The following is a 10360-nucleotide window of genomic DNA, read 5'->3' as shown; positions in this document are numbered from 1 at the left end:
GGCCACTCCTGAAAACACTGGCCTGGGCTTTTCTGTACCCAGACCCTCTCCTATGAGAACTGGGATATTTTCCTCCCAGCAGGACCATGGTCAAAGGCTTTGAGGTCCTCTCATTACTGGCTTGGCTGAAGTGCACCTCCGATGTGATGTGCCTTTACTGCCACACTATGGTGGCTGTGTGCTACTGCACCCCTACTGGGACTAATCCAATCGCATTTTTGTGAATGTGATTGATGAAGTGGGCTTTAGCCCAGGAAAGCTTATGCTCAAATAAATTTGTTAGTCTCTAAGATGCCACAAGTACTCCTGTTCTTCAAATTCCAAACTGGTTCCCCACAGCTGGTGGGGGCAGGTCTCAGCTGAAGAGGGAATCTCATGCTGTAGGGTACTGAGTCTCTCCTTAATACAGATGCCTGTACAACCCCTCCTGCTGACGAGGCCAAAAGCTCATATTCACTTAAGACAAAGGCCCATGTTTCCAGAAATGGCCGGAAATGCAGGGTGCTCAGCAGCTGTGGCATCTTTCTCTCTGCACTTGCATGTCCCTTGCATGTTTTGGTGAGGTGGAATATAGCAGCCACTATAATGACACCAGCACCAAGTTAAGAGCAGAAAACGAGGAGGAAGAGCATATCCCTGGAAAGCAAGGAGAGAACTTTCAGTGGGCAGAATGGAATTATTCCTCCTGGATTTTAGCCAGTTCCTGTCCTTCCCTGCTTTCGCCTACTTCCCAGGGATCATGTGAGGATCAATCAGTGGTTGCAAAGGGCTTTGCAGATGAGAAGTGGGATGTAAATGCTACATGTTGTTATGAGGACACCCCACCCCCGTTTTAATGCACACAAATGATCATCTTGGAACATATCCGTCAAGAGACAGCACCTCTGACATCGCCCAGGAACATTGGCTCAGCATGGACTCCCGGGGAAGAGCACCCCCAGCTGAATTATCGGCAGTACTTCCTCCAGCAGCCTAGCTTATTCTTGGAGGCCTCCCACCCAACAACCACTCAGGCTAGCTCTGAAATCTACCGGCTCACAATTCCAATGACAGACAAGTGGAGAGGTTCAGCTTTATTAGACTCAAACACTGATGAACTAAAACAGACCGAGGCTTTCTAGGGTGGCAGGAATGGAAGTGCAAGCAGGAGAGGGCACTGGCAGATGCCTCGTGGGAGCAGCTGTGGCTTTGCAGCATCTCCTGGTTCAGGGGGCTGTTGCTCTGTTCCTGGGGCTGTACAGAAATCCAGTGGTCTTGCCTGTGGTGGCTATAGCCCAGGGGAGTGCAGGAGGAAGAACCTCTCTGAATCTGAGTCAGAGTCCCCATCCCAGCGTAGTGCATCATCTCCTCTGCCATCAACTGCATCCTGACAAGGCAGGGGAGAGTCCCCTACGCTGCCCAGGGCTCAGTTCTGTCGAAGTGTTTCAGGGCTGAGGTGGGGATCAGAGACAGGAACTTCACAATCGTCCTAACCTAGCAGCATCTCTGAAACATGCCACTCCGCCCTTGCTCACAGGGGGTTAGGGCGCCCCGCCTGCAAATATCAGCTCCAGGGCAGCCTGAATGTCCCCTCCGGTGGCCTGGAGGGCTCGGAGGCTCAGGTCGTCGTCATGTATGCCCATGTCCCGCAGCTGCTGCAGCTGCGGCTGCCACTGGCTCTGTAGAGAGAGGAGAGATAGCTAAGGGGATCTCTCAGTACCCGAGAAACAAGAGTTATTCCCCAGCCTCCTCCACAGCCTCCAATGCCACAGCTTTTCCCTACTGCATCTCTACACCTCTGTCATCTTGGGATCTAAGCACCTCCTGCTGGGAGCAAACCCACAGTCCTGTCCCATACCCTCCACCTCCAGTGCTTCTGCATCATTCCCTACAGCACCTCCTGCTGGGAGCTCCGGCCAGCCACTGAGCCACCTGCAACGCAGGGCTTCAAGTGAAAGACTTTCCTGTCTTGCAATAGCTGCTGGAATCAGGGTGGAGAGAGGTGGGTCACAGAACCCTGAAATGACAAGACTGAGTTACTGACCTGCATGGCGGGCTGCCCAGATGCCTGCAGAGCATGCTGCAGGGCCTGGCTGAAGAGGTCGTTGGTGATGGGAGTTCCTGATTGGACACTAGAGGACATCGGAGAGGTGCCCGATGAGTGACCCTGGAAGACAGGAGACCGTGCTAGTGGGATCCACACACAGCTGTAATGTTAACTGGCCAACACAGCAATCTTCAGAGCAATGCCTCCTCCACAAGGGTCTCCCCAACCCCAAACATTCTCCCTCCTGGAGTCTGTACAGAGGAGACTCCTGCCATAATGGGCTAGCCCAATGTCAGGTCCCAGGGTCGTTAGCTGGGACTGGCTCTCAGCAGTCAGTATCTTGCTGCAGTTTGTGGCCTGAGAGAGGGGTTCCCTGATGCTGTGCTGTTACCCTACCTGGGTGCCAGGGGTAGGAGTGTGTGAGCTGCTCTCAGGCGTGCTGGCCAGGGCCAGCGCAGTTGCCAGTTCACTCTGTGTGATTGGCCGGGGTCCGGCAGCCCCAGTGTAGCCGAGCGATGCTGGGCGGGACCCAGAAGTGCTGCTGGAAGGCGTGGACCTTGTGCTCTGCCGGGACGGGAGAAAACCCAGGAGTTAACGTCTATGTCACAAAGATACTCAAGTGTGCTCAGGATTCCAAGGAAGTCACCATCAGAGCCACCTTCAGAACTAACATTGCACAGCTCGGCCTGCCATCTCCCCTGCCTTTCAACGTTAACCTTCAGAGTCACCAGCTAAGAACCCCCAGTATCAACCACGGCTGTTATAGAGACACTGGAAACCCTGAAAAAAATGCAGCAATGGATGATCATACTGCAGCTGTGTCAGTAACTTCAAACAAACAATTGACAGAGACCCAGAGTTCAGAGGTGGCTGGGGCCACCGGCAGTCTAGGCCATCTAGTGATCATGGCTCAGTGCTGGCAAATTGAAGGGAAACAAAGAGAAAACACAGGGTTGGGGGTCAGGGGAGTTGGCTTTGATCCAACACTTGCAGTTACTGGATGTATTATATGGAGGGAATGACTGACTAGCCATTAATCAGTGGTTCTGTAAAAGGATCATGGGTTGGGATGTCACCTCAGCTTAATGATCCCTGTCAGGCAGGGTGTCCCTCCCCACCCATTGCTGAATAATCAAACAATCATCCCCACCAAGACCTTGTTCCTCTGCAAAGAAACCTGCAGTGCTGCCCTGAAGCAGAAGTAGTTGCATCACCCACTCTTCACATCCAGGCAAGGTGCTGCACAGCTCCTGTGGTATTTGGTGCTGGACCTACTTATTTCTTACTACGTGAGCCTAACTAAGTACTGTTGTGGCTCCTCTCACTGTAGTATCTGAGCATCTCACAATCATTAATACCTTGAGTGTCACAAGAGTCTGCGGAGTTAGACACAATTTTAATCCCTAGATCGGGGTGGGCAAACTTTTTGGCCCGAGGGCCACATTGGGGTTGCAAAACTATATGGATGGCCAGGTAGGGAAGGCTGTGCCTCCCCAGAAAGCCCGGCCCCCACCCCCTATCCAACCCCTCCCACTTCCGACCCTGACTGCCCCCCTCAGAACCTCCGACCCATCCAACCCCCCTGCTCCTTGTCCCCTGACTGACCCGCCTCCTATCCACACCCCCACCCTGACAGGCCCCCCGGGACTCCCACGCTTATCCAACCGCACCCTCGTCCCCTGACCGCCCCCACCCCCAGAACCTCCGCCCCATCCAACCGCCCCCTGCTCCCTGTCCCCCGGGGCCCTCTGCCCCTTTATCCAACCCCCCACTCCCCGCCCCCTTACCATGCCGCTCGGAGCAGCATGTCTGGCAGCTGTGCCACCCGGCCGGAGCCAGACATGCTGCCGCGCTGCCCTGCAGGAGCGCGCAGCCCTGCCGCCCAGAGCACTGCCTGCACGGCGGTGTGGCTGCGGGGGAGGCGGGACAGCAGGGGAGGGGCTGGGGTTGAGGGCGAGCAGGGGGCAAGGTCCCACAGAAGGCTGTGGCAGAGCCAAGGGCTGAACCTGGGTCTCTCAAACCCTAATCCAGTGCTTGGACTGCAAGACCACCCTGCCCAGGGAGCAGCTCCAGAATCTCTGATTTTACTGTGCCTCTAAATGCAACCATCCCCCAAACCCAGACCCCTCACCTGCCCTACTAACATTACCTGATGAAAATCATCTTCGTCGTCAGAGAGACCTTCAAACAAAAAGCCACCTGCCCCAGAGAAGAGAACACATTCAAGTGGAGAAAAGCTCTCAAACCACAGACAACAAAGTCTCAGCTCCCACTTACCCTCCCAGCAGAGACTGTTAGATCTCCCATGCCTTCAGAGAGGTCAAACCACTCAGCCTCCCAGGGAAAGACACTTCATGGACTACATTTTATAAGCGTTGCCCACTCACCATTAAAATGCAGTCACCTCTGGGGTGGAATGCAGCGACATTAATGTGCCTACAGCACTAGATGGGGAAATGAAAAATAACTTCTCCTAGTGAACGTACAGAAGGAATTTAGGGAGGCAGCACAGTTACCCAAATTAGAATACAGCCAGGACAATGGAGCTAACACCTCTTCTCACGCAAACCAACTCTGGGATCTTTAATATTCACAACTGTTTTATGTCTCATTGGAAAAGGCCCAGCCTTCAGCAGCACAGGGCCAGGACCGCTATGTGGGACACTGGTTTAGTTCTGCTCAGAGGAAAGAGTGCCACCTATGAATCACCAGCATCCTAGCTTTTCCTTGGAGGATTCCCACCCAAGTGGTGACGAGGGTCAGATACTAAGTGGGATGGAGAAGACCTACGGCAGCTAAAGGGTCCATGGTTGCAGGCCCAACACACCCAGTAACTTCTTTATTGCACTCTAATTGGAGGATTCAGTGAGTTCTACTTAACGCTGCATATGTCAGAGAAGGAAAATCCCTCTCTTTCTGCCCTAAAGATTATGCCCCAGAACAGATGCACGTTACCAACTCAATAAACCAGGCCTCCTGCTCTACCTGCCCCTGGAAGGCTCAGGGTCAGTTACTGCCTGGATTAGTCTGTAGATCATGCAGTTCATCTGCCCCACGTGCACACACAGCTGGATGCTTCGCACGGGCAAACTGACCAGGCATGTCCCTGTAGGAGCTGGAGGGCATGCTGCGTGAGGAGGTCTCCGGAGTTGGGAGGGGCGTGCTGCCCGCCACTGAGTGCAGAACCAGGATGATGGCGTTCACCAGAGCAGGGTGAGCTGGGATTAGCCTGGACAGAGACAAAACAAGAAACCTGGAGGTTGCACCAGAGGAAGGGAAGGGAGGCTGCTACAGCGCCCAGAGCAGCAATTTCAGGCTTCCCAGTGGGCTATGCTTCACCACCATCTCCAATCCCGGCTCTGGCAGCCGGGTGATGTAACCCCTCCAGCCTACCTGGTCTAGTAACAATCCTGCCACCAGCCCAGGCGTCATGCTCCACATTTTTTATTTTATTTTATGTTTTTGTTTAAGTGGATTTGGTGCTAGTGAAAGATGGCAGGTTTGACATCCCCAAAGGCTGGAGTCTTCTCTTTATCCACTGAACACGTACTGCATGGGCCACAGTAGTGCCAGCTCCTCTGGCTGATGTATCTCATGATAGAGATCATCCTTCTGTAGGTGAAGGAAGCTCCCTCCCCTTGACCCACTCAATCCTACGCACTCTGCTGAGTTGGCCAACAAGAGGAGCCAGTTAGATCCCATTTTGGCAATGAGTCTCTGCTTAGGATTGCCAACCCTCCCAGACTGGGCAGGAGTCTACTGGAATCAGCATCAATATCCTAGTGACTACTGAAAGCAACCTGGGAGATTTTAATAGGCTGCTAAAAGTCCAATTGGCAGTGCAGCAGGGCTAAGGCAGGCTTCCTACTTGCCCTGGCTTTGTGTGGCTCCCGGAAGTGGGTGGCATGTCTGGGTCCTAGGCGCAGCGGCAGCCAGGGGGTCTCTGCGTGCTGCCCCCACCCCCCATCTCCAACTCTGCAGCTCCCCCTGGCTGGGAACCACAGCCAATGGGAGCTGCGGGAGTAGTGCATGCAGGCAGGGGCAGCACAGGGAGCCACCTGGCTGCCCGAGCCTAGGAGCAGAAGGAACATGCCAGTTTTTCCGGGAGGCACTCGAGGTAAGCGCCATCCAGCCAGAGCCAAGCACCCCTCACCTACCCCAGCCCTCTCCCGCACCCAAATTCCCTTCCAGAGCCCACATCCCAACCCCCTGCTCAAGCCCATAGCCCCCTCCTGCACTCCAAACCCCTCGGCCCCAGTCCAGAGCCCCATCCTGTACCCCAAACCCCTCATCCCCAGCCCCACACCTCAGAGCCTGTACCCCCCAGCTGGAGCCCTCATAGCCTCTATCACTCCTGCACCTCAACCCCCTGCCCCAGCCCAGAGAAAGTGAGTAAGGGTGGGGGAAAGCGAGTGACGGAGGGTGGGGGGATGGAGTGAGCAGGGGCAGGGCCTTGGAGAAAGGGCGAGGAAGGGGCATGGTCTCAAGGAAGGGGCAGGGGAAGGGTGTTCAGTTTTGTGCGATTAGAAAGTTGGCAACCCTATTTCTGATGCAGGCTGCCCACTGGGACCAAAAATGAGATTCCCCACCTCAGCTCGCACAGGGCTCTGAGCAACAATCAGGTGGTAGCAATTTTCAGCCACAACCAACCAAGACTGGATTTGAACTAAGGAAGCAGAGGTGAAAGATCCTGCATGAAGTACAAATCTCTTGAGCCATTGCACCCCCTAGGGTGCAGCCTGGGCAGCTCAGTGACAGACACCCCAGCTCAGTCTTTTCTCAGACTACTATTACTAAGAGAGAGGGGTTGGAAGAAGGGAAGGGAAAGCCTTCGACCCAGCCTATGCCAATGGAATGGCTTGTCCACACCGGTAGTTGAGAACTGGAGTAACATTCTCCTCCCACCTAAAGAAAAATAGACTGTGCAATTGTACAAACAGGCATTGAGTATAGAGTGACCAGATGTCCCGATTTTATAGGGACAGTCCCGATTTTGGGGTCTTTTTCTTATATAGGCTCCTATTACCCTCCACCCCTTGTCCTGATTTTTCACACTTGCTGTCTGGTCACCCTAATTGCGTAGCTATGTGATGGCTTGGACCCAGGACGGCCATTCAAAACTTACGTGTCCAGCATGTTTGGGTCAGCGAAGACAGAGAAAAGATCTTTGTCCTGCAAGACACCTGTAAGAGACCAGGACATGTATTGAATCAGGGACAGGAAACAAAAGGGGCATCTGTCAAATGTGACCCAAAACACAAGCAAAAGTCACTCAGATCCTGGAACAGCTTTACCCCTGGGGCAGTGGAGCAATGTGTACCCCAGATGGTATCTCTCCGCTATTATTCTCTTGTAAGGCTTCCACCTCTTCCCTACAAGACTCTGCATCATGACCATCAGCTCCCAAGCACAAGGACCATGTTTTCAGTCAACAATGGTTGCTGCTGAGCATCATGCAATACTTCCGCTCTTCAGAGCTATCTGCTCTTGGCTCAGGGCCGTAAAAGGCAATAACCCAAAGTCCTATTGGAATCCGCACAGAGATGCTGCTAGCTCACTAGGCCAGGCAGGCCTGGATTAGAGTTAATCAATCCTTTGTGGCACTTGGAAGGGGCAGGTGCAAAGTAGATGCATTCATTATACACCTCCCTCTGTCTCAAAGGTGGAGAGTCTCTGCAGAAACTGCCTTTTCCTGTTCTTCCTGAAGCCTGGCGCTCCCTCCCCCACGTGAGGAATTAATAGGTACCATGGACCATGCCTATTTACTATGTCCTTTACACTGTCTGGCCACATCTGAACTCACCCAGAGCAACAGGGTCGCTGCTGAGACCAGGGGTAGCTACAATGATCTGATCCAGTGATTCCTTGTTCCCCAGCATCTTGAAGACCTACCAAAGAAATCAAACAGATCAGCAATGCCACATAATGAGGCCAGTCTAAAACTGCAGTAGGCCAATTCAACTGCTGTTGGGCTCTCCATCCCTCTCCATTGTTCAGTCACAAATGGTGGATGACAACACTTAGGGGCGAAGAATAAGCCACACTCACTGCATCTCTGTATGCAGGACTGCTATGCAGGGCAGTATGCAGGACCCGGAACTCTCGCAGTGCAGCTACTTTATCCACAGGCTCTGGGGGAGACATGCAGAAAGACATGGGAAGAAGAATCAAGAGCTTTTATTGGTCAGTTTCATTCTGCCTGCCCTTTATGTCATCCGTTTCCTCGTAGCCAAGAAAGCCAAACCCAGTCTGACAGAGCAGTGTATGTGCAGGGGAAGAATCTTAAGACCTTTGCTCTAGCACTCCCAACTCTGCAATCCCAGTGCCACTGCTTTAATTTACCTGGTCTGATGCTGACCACAGAACACTTCAAAGATGGATCAAAATGAGTGGGGATCTGATTTTGGTCCTCAACAGAACCAGTGTAATTGACTGGAACTCAGCTAGGGGGTTCTTTCTCCATGTATCATGGGGCTCTTTCCACAGTTCCCATGTCAGCGTGAAACAGACACAGAGAGCTCCCCTTCCTTTGAGACTGGAGGTTTCAGAGAAGACACCAGATCAATCCCAAGGAATTCACCTCCTTCCACTATACCTCTGTCCCTGAAAATGACAGGCAAGCAGGCATATGTGTCCCCATCTCAACCACAAGAGATAAGCACCACATATACACACGTTTAAGAGTTCCAGAGGGTCATCCCAGGCATCCTCTCTCTTACCTGGTTTCTGATCCGGCTCGGGCCATGACTTCCGTAGGACATGAACAGTTGAGCCTGACTGGATGCCATAAAAGTCAAGTGTTTGGTCATCCTTCAGCTTGCGGCCACAGTAGATCAGATCTGAGAGAGAAAAAGCACAGCTCTATAACACAGTGTGTTTCTGTGGAAAGCCCTACTGCTTGACCTTTATGGGATAAGTACATTTCCAGGCGTGCTATCAGCCTGCCACATGATGTACCTATTGAAGTGGCAACTCCTAAATATTCAGCCGTATAAACACTTGCACATTTAAATTCAAGGGAACCTTGAAGCTTAGGACACAAGCCTGGCTGTGCATCCTCTCACAGAACTACACGGTTTAAAAGAATTGCCCCAACCCCACAGAGTTCTACTGGTGTGAGACACAACGTATATCTCATAGCAGAGATAGGTGTCTACTAGCCTGCCTTGTTAGACGGATTTGTTAAAAGCAAACCTGGAAAATAGGGATGGCTAAGGTCTCCATAATAACTAACATTATACACAGCAGCGCTGGAAACAAAGAAGCTATATCCAGCTGAAACTGCTGTATGTAATTACCCCGTTGAAATTTGGCCATGATCCCAGGCCTGACTAGGCCCAACCCTGCAGTAAAAGCAGCAACTCACCAATGAGTTCTGGGTCTGGGACTGACTCCTGCAGCTTTCCAGTGATAAGCTGCTTCAGGTAGGAGATGCTGCACCCACCCAAAGGACACTCTCCCAGTTCGGTCTCTGGTAGCCGCAGGATGGATTTGGGGGCCAATGGCTGATCTGCCAGCTTCACCGCAATATGCCACTCTGACAAAGACATTGTAACTGTGTCACCGAGAGGAACTGAGCCTCAGAAACCCAGTTCCGAACTCCAGGAGAGGCTGTGAACAGAACGAAACAAACCAACATGAGACGGAATGGATCTAGACTAGGCTATACCCTGTCCCCAGCTCTGGGTGGGGATATCTACATTAAGTCCCTGCCCTAGTCCCCAACACTGGGGGGTGGGGCTATGTCTTGGTCCCAAACCCTGATAGAGCGGGGAGGGGCTCCCCTACCAGGCCTTACCACGGAGCCCAGCTCGGCGAGTGGGCAGGTTCTAGCCGAGGCCTTTCCCGCCCCCCCGCCCGGGTTAGGGGTGGGGTCTATGTTAAGCTTTGCCTCGGTGTCCAGATCCGAGTGCCGGGGTCGCTATTGGACCCCAAACGCAGCCCACAGCCCTAGCAGTGGCGGGAGACGGAGCCACACCAGGCCGAGCTCTAGTGCCCAGCCCAGGGGAGAGGATAGGCCTAGGATATCCCAGTGACCTAGGATAGGCCACAGCCCCTGTGGGGATGGATCGATACTGATCCAACCCTGCCCGAGGCGGGAGTCGAGGCCAGGCCGCCCCCTCGGGGGCCGCGGCGAACAGCTCCACAACCCCCACCTGATGTTGTTTACACTCACCTGAGCACCATCACCGGAAACAGGAAGTGCCGGCGGTTTCACGTGCCGCATGCTGGGAATTGTAGTTCATGAGCCGAGACCAGACCTGGCTTAACTCCCCGAGCGCCTCCAGCTCCCAGCGTGCTGTTCGGCCTCCCTGCCGCAAGGCCTGCTGGGAA

General features: G+C 53.3%; 1 protein-coding gene across 2 annotated transcripts; it reads right to left on the bottom strand.

Annotated features, from left to right (window-relative positions):
- Positions 1-1033: 1033 nt before the first annotated feature.
- Positions 1034-10356, bottom strand: UBL7 (ubiquitin like 7). 2 transcript variants are annotated; one of them, XM_044980866.1, is made up of 11 exons: positions 10203-10356; positions 9393-9637; positions 8746-8865; positions 8075-8157; positions 7830-7914; positions 7152-7209; positions 5122-5255; positions 4176-4225; positions 2423-2590; positions 2024-2146; positions 1034-1658 (listed from the first exon to the last, which is right to left on the bottom strand). In XM_044980866.1, exons 2-11 carry the CDS (start codon positions 9574-9576, stop codon positions 1521-1523), a joined length of 1143 nt encoding a protein of 380 aa, XP_044836801.1. In that variant the 5' UTR covers positions 9577-9637; positions 10203-10356; the 3' UTR covers positions 1034-1520. The 2 variants fall into 2 exon arrangements, with proteins under 2 accessions (XP_044836801.1, XP_044836802.1); XM_044980867.1 differs by lacking the exon at positions 10203-10356 and adding an exon at positions 9825-10131.
- Positions 10357-10360: the final 4 nt, after the last annotated feature.

The sequence above is a fragment of the Mauremys mutica genome, chromosome 11, assembly GCF_020497125.1.
Source record: "Mauremys mutica isolate MM-2020 ecotype Southern chromosome 11, ASM2049712v1, whole genome shotgun sequence".
In the NCBI taxonomy this organism is placed as follows: domain Eukaryota; kingdom Metazoa; phylum Chordata; order Testudines; family Geoemydidae; genus Mauremys; species Mauremys mutica.
Note: the sequence above shows the minus strand (reverse complement) of the source record. Positions and strands in the feature narration are given on the sequence as shown.